General features: G+C 37.4%; 1 protein-coding gene across 2 annotated transcripts in view; it reads right to left on the reverse strand.

The window, feature by feature from the left end:
* The window catches only part of clstn3 (calsyntenin 3), a 38,775-nt gene extending 23,085 nt beyond the window's left edge, over positions 1-15,690 (reverse strand). Inside the window, exons 1-6 of one of the 2 annotated variants that reach the window (XM_028012065.1) lie at positions 15,137-15,690; positions 14,416-14,482; positions 10,315-10,437; positions 5,078-5,288; positions 3,343-3,551; positions 869-1,018 (exon numbers count right to left, since the gene is read on the reverse strand). In XM_028012065.1, coding sequence (XP_027867866.1) covers positions 869-1,018; positions 3,343-3,551; positions 5,078-5,288; positions 10,315-10,437; positions 14,416-14,482 — 760 coding nt within the window. In that variant the 5' untranslated portion in view covers positions 15,137-15,690. The remainder of the gene's footprint in view (positions 1-868; positions 1,019-3,342; positions 3,552-5,077; positions 5,289-10,314; positions 10,438-14,415; positions 14,483-15,136) is intronic. The other variant, XM_028012066.1, reaches the window with a different exon arrangement.
* Positions 15,691-16,169: the final 479 nt, after the last annotated feature.

A 16,169-nucleotide genomic window follows, 5' to 3' on the forward strand; every position in this document is an offset into this window, starting at 1 on the left:
CCGCATTCGAACCACAACACAGTTGTCTTTAATTGAACCAAGACCTGGATTTTTAGGCGGACCAGAATTTGATTATTTTGGTCTACGTCAGAATTCAACTGTTTATTTACACCTCCCTAAATGAACCAGACTTTCTAGCAAAAAACCAGAGTGCGAATAAAGTGGACTAAACAGGGTTGGTGTGAATGCACCCTTAGTTTTCTATTTTTACCTCAGTGTTTTAGTGTTTAGGATTTTCTATCCTCTCTCCTTGTCTCACTAATTGGCCAATCACACTCAACCTGGTTCTTCTGTATGTTTTTCCCTGTTTAAATTATTTCTCTGCGCTGCTGCCACATGCTCACAAGATGACTGATTCCCATAATGTTAGTGACTCAAAGCAACTGACTGGGCTTCCGTAGATAGATACTGGTACTGGTGGACAAAGTACTCCACTCTAGTACTTGAGTAAAATATTGATACTCAAGGTCAAATCTTACTCAACTACAAATACAAGCTGCATAAAATCCACTAAAAATGACAGCTATTTTCTTTTTCTAATCATTATTTAAAATTTTATTTAAACTGAATCTGATCCAAATTTGATTCTGCATGATTGGAGGTAGATAAGATAACAGATAACATTTGCAGTGAATTGGCCTATAATATTACTAAGTCTTAAAACGGTCTATTTGCAACGCAGCTCATGATCTAATGATACAACCATGATTAAGATGAATAGCTGCCCACACAATTTCTAACTCAGAGTGGAAATTTCATCCAAAAATCCCTGAATGAAACAACCAAATCACACGTCTGACGCCTCCGCAGAGTTACTCCAGAATAAAAACTGAGACAGAAGAAAAGAGCCGCCTGCAACGTTGATTACCGTTCCAGCCGGGTTTGCAGGACGGCTTGACTGTGACGACAACCTGGGCATCAGCCTGAGCGCGATTCTTCCCACAGTCGAAGGCGGTCACCCAGAAGGTGTGAACACGCTGCCGCTTCGAATCCAAAGGCTCCGTGTTCTTAATGTTACCTAGGAGACGCAACGACAAAGAAAGAGAGGACATGACTTAATGAGACAAATAGAAATAGAAATGGAGGGCTAGTCGCCAACAACAAGCTTATTCAATTGAGTGAAAAACCTCCTGAAGCTCCACATGTGCACCGAGTCAAAACAGGGTTTTCAGCTCCGCTTTCAGGGCGAAAAACAGGAAGATAAATAACATCGAGCAGGATGAAAACAAATGGGTTTTTTCTGCTTTTATAGATAAGGGTGAACAAAGTGAGTATCTGTGAAGGGCTGACAGCACTCTGCATGCTGCCTGACAAACAGCAGGTAGGGAAAAGAAGATGCTTTGACATGAAGAGATGAGAAACAAAGAGAAACAGAAGAGAGATGCAAAAATAAAAAGCATGCAGCACAATGGGAACAATAGATTTCTGTGCTGCTGTCTGAGAACAGAAAGAAGCTACTCATCCTTTGCAGGATGCAGAAAATTTCCAGATCTGGACATTTTCTGCAGCGTCATTCTATAACAGGGTCTCCTCAGCTGCTGGGTCACATTACTGAACTGGAACGATTGAGCCCCCAGAGTGCAACACCGGACTGTAAATACAGAGAATCTAACGAGGCAGAAACAAAATGGGAGGCTATATTAAACCAATAACTCTCCACTACAGCTGGAGCTGAGACTTTGAGGATGCAAAAATCAAAGTCCGCCCCCACAAAGTCTATTTCAACACTGTTTGTTTTTATACGTGAGGTTTTAAGTCTCTGCAATTTTCCTAAATTTACCACTCCATAAAAATCAATATTTCAGCAGTGCCTGCTGTTCGATCTTTATGCTTTGCTTGTTTTCAGAGTTTAGAATCACTTTGCTGAAATATCTATTTGGCTTCAAAATGTTTCTTTTTCTCATATTTTTAGCAGTTTGAGACCATAGAAAGTCCAAAACATACAGACATGTGAAGGACGGTGCTCTGGTGAAATGACCTAACGTTTATCTGCATTGAAATGCTAAGTGTGGTGGGAAATAGTAAAATGTGGTGCTGGAAGCATCATGCAGTACAATGCTTTTCTTCTGCAGGGATACAGAAACGGGCCAGAGTCGATGGGAAGATGGATGGAAGTAAAGTGAAATACTGGAAGAAAACTTGGAGCAAAACGACTCCAAAAATACAGATTTCAGAATGGCCCAGTCAAAGTTCAGACTTAAACCCATTTTTTAAAATCCGTGCAAGACTTAAAACGTAATGTTCACCGACACTCAAACAATCTGAGGGAAACTGAAAAGTTTATCAAAGAATTGTGAAAAGGTGGAAGAGAAACACAACAAAACTCACATTTGAATGAATCTGCAGCAGTTCATTCAAATGGATTAAATATGAACTTTTTACTATTTTTGGTTAAGAATGTCAAAAAATGTTTTAACTTCTCCACAACTTGAAACTATTTGCACCAATTAGGTGATTTTTGAAGGCAGTTTGGTTTAATTGAACTTTATTTAGGGTTGTTTTAATAAAAAGGGCTCAATTGAGATTGATGATATCTTGTCAAACAAAAAGTGAAAAGTGGGGCTGCAACTGACGATTATTTTAGTAATTGATGAATCTATCAATTGTTCTGATGATTAATCGGATTAAAACAAATTGGCACATTCTGCAGATTTTTTATGTAACCATTTCAGCCTTTCTAAACAATATCAGAAATACATTAAAACATGCAAATAAACAAATAATTCAATTAATTTTTTACATAAGAAAACAGCAGTCCTTTAGTGTTGCTTGATAATTTGTGGAAAAGGATACATCTACAACAAAAAAATCTAATAACATCAACATATAAAAAGCTCAAACCTTTCTGCTTGAATAAACAACAATGCAGTGTAGGACTAATCTGCTGATCTTTTTTTTAATTGACTGATTAATAATTGAATAGGAAAAGGTGAGCAATAGGAGATGTATTTACAGAATGTAAACAGGATGAAGCTTAAACTTTTTGTATGGAACTTGTTTACATGCAGAATACTTTTTTTAATCTTAAATTTAAAATGTTTAGATTTTTTGCAGTTTTGGCTTAATTACTGCCCTAAGCATATTATTTCTGTAGCAAATACAGTTTTATGAGCCTGAATATTTCGGTTAATAATTAATTGGTTACTAAATTAGTTTACGGTTATTTCCATAAACGATTAATCACAATTAATCGTTTCAGCTCTAGTGAAAGCCATGCATCATTTTCTTTCCAAATGAAGCACTAACATGGTAAACTACATTCAAAGTCGCGGTTGTAGGCTGATCGAATGTGTGATCAGTTATGCTCTGCTAGTACAGCGTGCAGGACGTGAACCATCTCACCGTCGTTGTCGATGGCGAAGGGCACGTTGGGAGTGATGATGTCATAGAAGCAGATCTGGCTGTACTGCGGGGAGCAGTCGGCATCCAGAGCCTCGACCCGCACGATCCTGTCAAACAGACGGCCCTCCGGGACCGAAGCCTCGTAGCGACGCTCCACAAACACTGGGGAAAACTCGTTGACATCGTTCACACGAACATGAACCGTGGCCCTAAGGGACAGGAAGAAGGGAAGCAGAGAGATGAGAGTTGATATCACTACAGCGGGGATGTAACACTATTCTAACAAATGTCTTAGTAATTCATTAATCTATCGATAATTTTAATCTTTAATTGTATAAAAATGTCACATTCAACTATTTTTTCATTTAAACATTTGAGCCCTTTTTTATGCAATATCAGAAATACATTAAAAGATGCAAATAAACAAATAGTTCAATTCTTTTTTTGAAAAAAACAAACATTTTACTGCATAAAACGCAATAACAACATTCCTTTAGTAAGTCTGGACCAGGTGAAGCTAAAACTGCCCTTGAGGAGTTTTGGCTAAAACATATTTACAGATGAAGGTCTTTTTATCTGAATTGTAAAATGTATACATTTTTTCCACAGCTTTTGCTTAATTACTACTCTGAATATGTTGTTCTTTTCCATAAACGGCCTTTTTTGAGTCTTAATACTCCAGTTAGCAATAAGTTGATTGCTAAATTTGTTGATGGTTAATCTGATTAATCGTTTCAGCCCAGTAGGGGCGTTAAACTCGTTTTCATTCAGGGCCATATCAACGTCACAAAATGCTCTCAAAGGGGCCGATGTGGCAAAATGTATTGAAAAGATCCAATAACAAATTGTTGAAATATTGATAAGTAGCTACCTCTGCATTTGATAAGTTCTTCTGAGAATTAAATATTATTGAACATCTTTTTAAATTGATTCATAATTGTTTTTGAGATTTTAGTGGCAATCAAAATCAGTGATTTTGTGAGGCTAATTTTGTGATTTTTGTGCTAATGTGTGGCAGTAAATGTGACATTTGGTGACTCGCCGTATCGATTGTGAACTATATCTTGATATCAAGTAAGGCTGAGGCTGCAGTGTAGTAGTAGGCCTGTCACAATTACACATTTGATAATATTGATACCATTTTAAAGTAAAATATTAATAATGGCATAATAATGCAAGTTCAATAAATAAATATCCAAAATAAAACAACAACCAAAAATAATTTTAAAAATACGACAGAAACCATAAATAGAACTGATTATGAAGTCCCTATAAACAGAATAAACAAATTTTAACTCATTTTAATTTATCATGCAATTAATTGATTAATTAGCAGGTGGAAGTTAGCGTCACTTAAACCAAATATTTTTGGCAATTTTTGTGGAAAATCTGCAATAAACTCATAATTATGCATTAGCCCGAAATTAGAGATAAAACTTAGAGATCTGTTGATTTTTTGTGAATTTCCACAATCGTAGAATTGTAAAAAAATCTGGAGGGATTTACTGATGCAACTTGGCGGTAAACAGATAAAAATCGCTTTACTTTGATTGATAAGATCATATTTAAGCACACAGTAGTTATCCTGAAGATCCTATTTATGCATCTCTCTGGAGTTTAGAGGGCCACCTAAAACGCCACGGCGGGCCGGGTTTGGCCCCCGGGCCTTCAGTTTGACACAGCTTGATGAATCTACTGGCTGCTGCTGTTTAAAAATGGAAACATTGTGACTAACTTGTGGGATTTCTTGCTGTTGACGCCATCGGGTCCCTCTCCGCAGTCGTAGGCCTGGATGGTGAAGCTGTGCTCCCGCTGGCTCTCACAGTCCAGCGGCTCTTTGGACCGGACCAGACCCTCGCCGGTGGAGCGGTCCAGAACCACAGCTTCAAACTGAACGGAACCGGAGCCCGAGGGGCCATTGTGAACCCGGAAGCCACAGATTTCACCTGGGTTGAGAATATTAATAAAAATGAATTAAACATGCCGTTATATGAACATCAAGGTTAATTAAAAAACCTTTGATTCAAAAGAACTCAATCTTGGTTTCTTGTTTTATTATTTTGTCCTGATTATTGTGACACAACCTGGCCTCCTTCTGACTAACGAGTGTTGATTTTCTCATGATTTATAAAGCACTCTGTGGGTCCATTCAATCAGGTAAATTGTTTTATATTTGTGCAAAATATGTGCATGCGACATACCAATAAATAGCTTAAAAGATGGAGAAAAAATGTGTAGCGATTAATTGTCAGCATTCATCAAACTGCAAACAAATTCATTTTATATTTTAATAGCAAAGCAGTTTATTTGCTATTTCTGTATTTATAACATGGCAGAAACCTATTAGAAAAGGTTTAAAATGACACATCTCTAACCTTTGTGTTGGAATTACTGGATCTTACTGATTTTGACCCAGTTGATAATGAAACACTGATTAGCTAGAAAAATGGATGGGATTGTCTGGCGCTGTTCTAGATTAGTTCTGATTTTACTTGGCAAACTAGAACGACTTTGTGTCATTTGGCAATTATGAATCGAAGCCAACAGAGAACGGATCCTTCCAGGCTCTATTCTTGGGCCTCTTTCTATTCAAAATCTACATGCTTCCCCTATTTACAGAGGACTAACTGCACAAACCAGCCACCACAAAGTCAGGTTCTTCCCCTAAACACAATGAACAACTTACATCCTCAGTAATCAGCTCCTCTGCAAAATAATCCTATATGAAAACCTGCCTTTCATTTTTTCTTTTCTATAATAAAAAATGTCTGTCTAGGGCTGCGACTAACAATTATTATAATTATCATTTATTGTGATGATTAACTGGATAGAAAAAATGTTAATTTAACCATTGAGGCCTTTTTATACAATATTGTAAAGACATTAAAAGATGCACATAAACAAATAATAAGGCTTTTAAATAAGAAATGCCTAAAATGCAATAATTGGAGCAAAAACACTTCTTCATCTAAAAAACACTTCGACTATCAACATGTGAAAGGCTCCGACCTTTTTGTTTGACTTAACATCAATACAGTGAACGACTGGTCTGTTGATTAGTTTATGGATTAACTGATTAACAACTGGATAGAAAAGTTGCTTAATATGTGATTTTCTTTTTGAATTCGAACCAGATGAAGCTAAAACTAGGACACAGGAAAACTTCTAGGTAGAACATATTTACTATTTTTTTATTTTAAATGCAAATTGTTTGTATTTTTGTACAGTTTTGGCTTAATTACTGCTCTAAATATGTTGCTCTTTCATTTTCTTGAGTGTATACTCCAGTAACAACAATAAATCAGGCTAAATTAGTTGATTATTAGTCAATAATCAAGTCATTATGATTATTTCAAATTATTGTTTCAGCCCTGTACAAACATACAAGTAAATATTTTTCATTTTGTCCTTCATTTAATTTCTTCTAAGGTTGATCTGTTTATAAAGTCTGTTAGAGTTTTGAAGTCAAATTCCTTATTTTTGAACGTTATCTTGCCATTAAAGCTGCTTCTGGTTTTATTCCTACTTTAAGAGGATCACAGCCACATGCTGGTTAGAAAGGCTGTGTCTGGTTATGTTATGACACTGAAATATGAACTTTATATTTCAGTGTCACCACGTAACCTGAGAAAATGTTGGCTCGTTTAACCAAAACTGAAAACAGTAATGGTTATCATAAGGGTAAATAATGTATGCTATCATTTTTATTCATATGTTTAAACTTTCAGGTTTAGCCTCTCTTTCATTTACGTGGTTTCTTATAATTGTATTTATTTATTTTTTTTAGTTCGGTTCTGATTAACTTAAAAAAATAACAAATATATACATGATAAATGCTTCAGTTTTAGTTATTTTACAGGAATAAGTTGAGGTGCAGCTAATCAAGAATTTTGTTCTTGCCACTGAATAAACGCAGCAAAATTATTACTATTATAGTTTTTTAATGTGGAATTGTGCAATTGAGATGCCATATGATTTAGATAATTCATGATCACAAAACAAGGAAGCCAAGCTAAAACCTCACAGACTGATGTATTTTCTGGTGTCAGACTTTGACTGTGGGAAGAAGGTTTTTCTCTGAAACTGCTAAATTATTAAGCGATGCAGTCCTTCAAAGAACGGAGAATCCCTGTTTATCTCTGAAAAGACTTAAAGTCTCTGAGGGATCTTTCTTTTTAGACCCACTCATGTTACTGACAAAGAACATTTTCCTCTGTTTTGTTGCTCCTCTTCCTACTTGTTAAACAAAGGGGGAAAATGAAGCATCCATGTACTTTGTAACAGTTTCTTTTTTATTTTTTGATAAAAAAAAAATAAATAAACCCCAGGAAGCATAATTTAAATTCAAGCCACTAAATTCTCCAATGAAGTATCATAACCACTGAACATGTTTCTATTATTGAAAAACTGAAGCGATTATATCTAATGTGATTTTGAGGACACTGATATCTAGAAATGCTTCTATGCACCCATTTATCTCAAACGTCTTTTATCACACACATTGAATAAGACTGCAAGAGTTACTGAAAATAAAAATCCTCAGAATAGCAGCAGATCCCTATCGGTTGACGAAAGTCAAAGGTTCGTGCTCAAACAGCTAATTTCCTCTTCCGTTTTGACATTGGCTCAATATATTCCAGAGTAATTCAAGTTGATCTTTCATAATTTGACTCAACATGGTTATTTCCAGGACTCAGAGTGCAAACATGATCACCTTATTTCATCAGGCTGCAGAAAGGCACAGCGCTTGCTGATTGCTCCTGCTGCAAAGGCTTGAATTACACCATGATGGGCTAAAAATAGTGGACTCTTTGACTGAACACATTGCCTTTATTATTTAGGGAGCCTTTAGGGAAATATTGCTGGTGGCTGTGAGTGGTATTATAGCTCCAAATGAAAAAATAAATGAGCGTGTCATTTACTACTGAAAGCTGAAAGCAATCCAGTAAAAACAAGCTGCATCATTAGTGCAGTCACATGACTAAAACATCATTGAGCAATTTCAATACAAATTACATGATTTTCTTTGTCTTGGTGTTCGGCTAGTCAATCAAATGATCTGATGTATTATTTTATTTGCAATGAACAAGTAAAATAACCTTCTTAACCTTCTTACATTAAATCAGATTTAAAATTTCTGTTTGGTTATTCTTGTTATCGACAAAGATTACCTAAATTATTTCTATGAGCCAGAAGACAGAACAAGAGATTTTTTTAAAGAATATTTTATTACCTGTTTTATTACCTTCTTCAAATTGACAAGTTTAAATATAGCATGATTGATTTGCATTTAAGCTTGCAGAAGCAGTTGAAATGTTATTTCACAACATTTGAGTTAAATGGAGGCATAACTCTGAGTGCGGTTTAAGGCTACACTTCAAACACAATGTGCAATCTCTCAGAAAAATCAAAGTGAATCAGGCAAAATATCAGTAAGAGAAATGTGGGGTCCAGTTTCCAGAAGCCTGAAAATGCTACGTTAATAAATCTAATAGATTAATGTAATGTATATCCGACTATAAACGCCACCGGGAATGTTCAGCCATCATACGGAGACGGGCTGTGTGAAGTTGTGAACTTGTTCTGGTTTGAATGTGTTTATCAACCCAAACCAAAGGTTAGGCCACTCAGTGAAGAAGAAGCCAGATTACAGTTTGCAAATGCATTTAGGGGCAAAAAAAAAAAAGTATTTATTTATTTTTTTGCAGATAAATACTTTGATTTGACGAAAGTGAAGTTTAGGCCTTTGACCTTAATCTCCATCCTTCCATCTGGAAGAAAAGGTGGAAAGACGACAAGCCTAAGAACGTCACCTGAGCTGTTAAGTACAGGTGTGGCAGCATCATGTTGTGAGGCTATTATGCTGCAGGAAGGATAGATGCACTTTGTAAAACAGAAGCCATGATGAGGAAATAAGACTCTATGCAAATAAGAGGCAACATCTCGACATCAGGCAGAAATATGAAGCTTGGCCTCAAATGGGACACTTAGCATAGCAGCAATGTTAATGCTAGCGAGTGGCCATCAGGAAGTCCTGTAAAAAACCTACAGGCCTGACTGAGTTACAATGGTTCTGTCAGGAGAAATGGACCAGAACTTAAGCAAAATACTGTGAGAAGCTTGTGGAAGAAAACTCTGTGACACTAGCAGAGCTGCAATGAACAATTATTTTAGTAATCGACTATTCTCATATAATTAATCGCATGAAGAAATGGCACATTCTGCTGATTTTTCATTTCCAATGTTAGAAGCACATTAAAAGATGCAGATAAATAAATAATTCAATTTCCTTTTTAAATAAGAAAGGAAACATTTTCTTGCCTAAAATGGAAAGATCTAGCTTTCATTTAATGCATGCTTAATCATTTGTAGCAAAGGATGAGCCTGCAGATAAAAAAAAATACTTCCAACATCAACATGTAAAAAGGTCAGAGCTTTCTGCTTGACTTAACATCTATATAGTTTAAGGCCAAACTATTGATTATTCTTTGGTTTAAGTGATCAATTATTGGATAGCAAAAGGTGCTTAATAAGAGATTTTCTATGCCACTTGAGGAGTTTTGGGTAGAACATATTTATAGTTTTTATTATCTTTAATGCAAAATGTACATTTTTAGTACAGTTAGCTTAATTACTGCTCTGAATGTCATTCTTTCAGCAAATGTCATTTTTAGAGTCTGCATACTCTAGTTAATCATTAGTCAATTTCTAAATTGGTTGAGAATTATTTCAATAATTTTTTCATTACAATTAATGCAATTAATTATATCAGTTCTAGACACAAGTCATACAGTTTACAAGGAAATGTATATTAACATTCCTAATTATCTAATTTCTTAAAATTATAACCGACCTAAAACAGGGGGAAATTTGTCAGATGTTAGATACCGATAAAAAAAAAGCTATGAGTCTTTTTTTCTACGGTGTATGTATAAAAATCAGCAGTATTTTGATGGATGCAGCCGGTGTTACCAGCGTAGTGAAGCGGAGCGTCTTTGTCCAGGGCGAAGAGAGGGGGATTGAGCAGCACGGTGTTGTCGTTCTCCATGACAATCCCCTGGTACTCTGTCTCGATCCATGGCTTGTGCTTATTGGCTGAGAGAGAAGACCGAACAGGCTTTGGGTTAAATGGAGCAATTACAAGGAACCAATGCATCTATTTTTAACAGTCAATTATGGGGGAGAGACATGGTGAGAGTGTGCATGAGTGAAAAAAAAAAAACCCACACAGAAAGTAACGTGTGACCATTGAGAGTCAGATAACGTTCACAGTTGACGTTTTTCCTCCATTTTTATTTCAAGCACCCTCCAGCTCCACAGTCCTGATTTGTTTCCATCAGACACATACAGAAATATTCGGCTCTGAATCAAACGCCCAAGGTTCTCTCAGAATCCAACCTTTAATTGCTAAATAATTATTAATCCTTGTGCAAACTGTTCGGTGCTGACTGATCAAAGGCCAAGTTAATGAGCCACAAGGATGACGATTTTACACTCCAGCAACGAGCGAAAACAAAAGGCGGCGCTCCCTCCCTTCTCTTGTCCCCGATCTCCTAACTCAGAGGCTGCAGAGTTTGAAATCAGACACAAGCACAAGATGTTTTTCTTTATTGTCGCCACAGTGAATTTTCGAGAAAATGAAACTGGAACTAATTTTTCAGTCTCAGAGCCACCGAGAGGAAAATGAAAATAAATTTAAAAATGCTTCTGGTTGTGAATCTGATCAAACTTCTTTAACTTCAAACACAGAGAGCCAAGGATCATTTGAATTCTCTTCGCCTTAAAGCACCAAAGCCTGCTGCTGAATTTAAATATGTATTTTTATATCGCTGCTGAAAAACAGCTTGAAAAAAGGTATTTCTTTATGCAACCTCTCCTTTACCAGGCACTGTAAATATATTTTATATTCATTTCATATTCATGTACTTTAAATACCGTTTGCTTTGTCTTCACCATTTATATACCACTGCAGCTTTGTCCTGCAGCTCCTTTTCTTTTGCACATATAGATAACTTAAGAGATAAACAGATTAAAGCTGCAGTATTTTTCTGTTTTATATTACTTTAAAGGACATTATCCATGATTGTGGTTTATAAATTATGGACTACAATTTAAAATGATTCAGAAATGTTTTAAAAGTACTTTGAAAACATTTTTTGGCCATTGTAGCCAAAAAATGGCAATTTTTTGTAGCCATAATAATGACTAATAATATTTAGTCATTATTAGCCTATTACTAAATAACATGAGGAATTATTATACCAATTATATATTGGTTACTACTAATCTACACTTTGCTTTTCACTTTCTTTCTTTCTCATCATCATGAGTTATCAAATAAATTTGTTCTTCGGTACATTTATGTCTGTGTTTAAAAAAGGAACATTTTGAGTTAATTCAGCACCATTTTTTTTACATCGACTCAGTGTCAGCCGATAAGCAACCCCAGATATCGGTATCAGTAGTGAAAAATGTGGACCGTAAACCCTTATTTAAACAACTTTAAAGGGGCAGTATTAAGTGTTTTCCAGGCACATATTGCCATTTTATAACGCAACATAGTAACATAGTCAGAGGTTGTAAATATATATATATCAAAAATAACGTAAAAGACGTTTGACTTTGTAATTTAGCGCCTTGAAATTGGGTTTCTGTCTCTTTTACGTCATAAAATTATGTAAAACTAAAAAAAAAAAGTCAATTTTGCATAATACGGCCTCCTTAAAATCAAGCAAAATTCTTAATCGTCTAAATATTTGTTTTTCACTTTGTACATACATTTGAGGGAGAGAAAAAAAAAACTCTCATAGAGCTATGCATCCCTGCCAGTTTTCAACTGGAAAAATGTCTATCTGGCACCAAAAATTAGTTGCCATCAACACCCAGGCATAATCACAGTAATTCATCTTCCCCTCCACCTCCTCTGTTTCCAAGCCCCGGCTTGTGTGTTTCTTTTTCGGTCATTTATCTCATGCCCTCTGTCCCCCTCTGCTCATCTTCCTCTCCTCCCTCCCCCAGCCCCTCGCTGCTAGCATTAATCTGAGCATCAGGCCTGTGGATTACATTCGGGATTACAGATTGAGAGGCATCTCGCTCCATCTCTCTGTCTGTCCCCCTTGGCACTGCTCCTCTTTCTGCCACCCTATCCATCAGGCCGCGGCTCTCACCCGTCAACCCCTCCTCATTTGACCTCTTCACACCCGCACACACCAGGCCCTGCATCCTCCCTCCCCGCTGTCACCTGATCTCACGTACCACCTCTCCCTCCTTATCTTCCCTCTGCTGCACGGCTGTGTCAGTTTCATCCGCCTCCCCCTCGGCATGACAATCACTAGCTCAATTACAAATGTGCGCAAATCTTTGTCCATATTCTGCTAATGTCGAAAAAGAAAAACACAATGATTTCACAATTGCGCTGTTTTGAATAAGCTGATAAGACATTAAAAAATATGGCAGCGACGGATGTAAACACTTACATGACATATATTCATAATTCAAACACGGAGCTGGCGCTAATCATCAGAGACGTTAGCGTCTGTTGGAAGCCGCTACGTGTATATATGCGACGTTTGGGGGAAATCGTAATCGGTGACTTTACAGAATAGCTATGGATTCAACGTGTTCGAATGAAACAATTTTTTACGAACATTTTCGGGAAAAAAAACGACAAAAAACAACAACAAACCATCATCCTCCTACTACTTCCTGGAGTCTTATTCGTCCTCTTCGCCAGTAGTAGTACCGGCTGTTGATCACGTGATTCTTGTGACGTGAAGACGTCACACGAGTCTTCACGATTTTCAGTTGCGTTTCGATACAACTGAAAAAAAACACTTCTTTTTTTAAACTCAGAAGGTGAGTTGTTTTTTTTTTTGTTTTTTAAATTGGTGACTTCGAACGAATTTATTTTCGTACTCTCAATTTTACTTTAATGGAAATGCAGCAAGTGAAACAGGAACTGCATTTGAATTCAAAATTTTTGTCAATATTACGCAAATGTCGAAAAACCACAATTTCGCAATTGCCGTGTTTCCATTAAATAGGAAATTAAAATAAAATCACAAGTGAAAAAGCCTGTTTACTCATTTATTCAATAACTCATCATCCTCCTACTTCCTGTAGTCTTCTTCATCGCCAGTAGTAACATGGATGTTGATCACATGACTCCTATAACACGGAAAAAGTGCTTCCGTTGCAGTTTCGCTGAAAAACCACCTCATCCCTTTTTTCTGAAATTGGCGTGTTTTCATTATGCAAATTTACTTTCGTACTTTAAATTTTCTCAATGTTATGATTAGTAGAAAAGCAGCTAGTGACAATAGCTTGAATTAGACGTTTCTATTACAAATGTGGGCAAATCTTTGTCAATATTTTGCTGGTGTAAAAAAAAAAACAACACAATTTTGCGAATGTGAAGTGTTTCCATTAAGTAAGAAATGAAATTAAAATGCCATATGAATTATCTTAACTGTTTTTTGTTTTAAAAAAGCGCCATAATCTTCCTACTACTTCCTGTCGTCTTCTTCCACGTTTTCGCCAGTAGTAACATCCGGCTGTTCATCACATGACTTGCATGACAGGAAAAATAAAATTGTTTCCATTGCAGTTTTGGGTTCTACAACCATTTCCACATGGCTGGAAAACACCTCATCCTAGCACAAAAATATTTTGCGTGAGTTTTTTTTCCCCCGAAATTGGCATATTTCTATTAAGCAAATTTATTAGTATACTTTTAATTTGTGCAATTTTATGGTTAATGGAAACGCAGCTAGTGAAACAATGATCCTGAACCAGATTCTATGAGAAATATGGGAAGTGGATCCATCATCTCCGAGTCACACCACAGATGGAAAGGGCACATGCAAAAGATGCAAAGATGTTTATGTATGCACCTGGTTATGCATGAGGAATTGAAGCTATACATGAGTAAGTCACTGGGTTCATGACTCTGCTTGGAAAAATACCCCCCACCCCACCTGACAGGTCTGTGTGTTTCTATGGTAATGCAAAACCTTCATTCCCACACTTCACAGTCAAAAACAGAAACAGAAAAAAAAAGGAATTGAAACTGACCTTTGTTGCAATTGGCAACCGAAGTCAAGCAAAGGAGGAGGAAGGAGAGAAAATTCATTCTGTCCATCTGAAGGAGGAAAGAGGGGAGGATAAGAGGGTGGGGGTGAGGAAGGAGAATAGAGAAGAGAATGAGGAGGAGGAAGGGAGGGAAGGAGGGGTACAGTTCATGCATCAACAACAGATCAGCAGTGGAGGGGACAGTACAGTAGCAACAAGCAGATCAGGCATTTCAGATGGCACTTTGGGGGGTCCGAGGGGGTTTCACATTGCTGTTGTCTGTCCAATAAATCACCATTAAAGTGACAAGGATGAGAGCTGCAAAACTAAATTCAGAGTTGCATGACTGGAGCTGTAATCCAGGAGAATTTCAGCATTATGCCGCCCTGACATGCAGCCCAGAATAGTATCACACACACATATAAATATACCTGGTCATGAGTGGGGAACGTTCTGCATGTGGCAGGGCTGCGTGTTTTATCACGGTTACCCCTCATGGTTTGTTTAGGCTGATGGGAACATTTAGGCTTGCGAAATAATCTAATTTTGTGTGTTTTTTTTTTAATGTAAAGATGACTACACACATTCAGAATAACAAACATGCTATGCGACAATTATCTGACATACATTTCCAGCGGTGCGTACGTGGATGCGTAAAGCGGCATTAGGAGGAAACGCCGCAGAAATGGTGGGTTACAATGCAGGAAAAAATGTGGGATGTTACCGTTCTGAGTGCGGTGATGCTCCTGGTTGGTACCCTGCCTCTACGCTCGCAGCATCCGCCTCTCACGCCCCCAACACTCGGTTCGGTTCGGTTCAGATCAGCTCGGCTCCCGGAGGCTGACAACAAACCCAGGGCTTAGCCTCCGAGGTGCGGGAGGATGGAGACGGAAGCGGCCGGATGCTGTTCGAGAAAGGACGCTCAGGTGGGGTTATCAGGGATGAAATGTGGGGAGGAAGAGGAGAGCGGCGGACGTCCTTGTTTTTCCCACTCGGCAGGACGAAGAAAAGCGGTGGGAATGTTACGCTGACGTGCCCTCCCTCTCGGCGTTTCTTAACCCGCCCACACTGCGTCCTTCTTCCCTCTCTCCTGCTGCCTTGGCTCTTTTCTCCTCCACTCTGACTCAGGCTCCAAACGCAGCAGAGACTCAGTCCCGCCGTCACCTCACAGCTGTCAGCTCAAGAGGCGCTGATTGACTCGTCCGCCTCCTTGTTTTTTTTCTTTTTTCTTTCTTCGTTTGTTTGTGCGTGTTTTCATCCGTTTACACGCGTTTCACGCTGCTCACTCAGTCGGTTCCTCTCTGCAAAATGACATCATGGCACCCGGTTTCGCCCTCGTGCCAAGGCTAATTCTGTAAAAACAAACAGACCCACTCTAGATGCTTTTTTTTTTTTTTTGCACCTGCAGTGATTTGCAAAAATGATGGAGCATTCCCAGATTTTGTCACGGTGCAGCCTCAAGATGAGACTGGCATGCATTCAAAGCCAAACCTTTTTTGTTCTGATACCCCTAAATAAATCACTTATAGTCAAGGTAAAGTGGAAAACCTCAACATATTTTTACTCAAAAGTAAAAATAAAAAGTAGCCGTCAAGAAACAACGCAAAAGTACAAAACATTTGGTAAAACGTCTACTCAAAGATAAAAAAAAAAAAAACACAATTATTTAACATCTAAAAATTGCATAATCACACAGACAAGTTATGTGGAAAGTGCCAAAATGAAAATAATTTATATAAATTACATAATTGCAAAAA

The sequence above is a fragment of the Xiphophorus couchianus genome, chromosome 3 (genome assembly GCF_001444195.1).
Source record: "Xiphophorus couchianus chromosome 3, X_couchianus-1.0, whole genome shotgun sequence".
Lineage (NCBI taxonomy): Eukaryota > Metazoa > Chordata > Actinopteri > Cyprinodontiformes > Poeciliidae > Xiphophorus > Xiphophorus couchianus.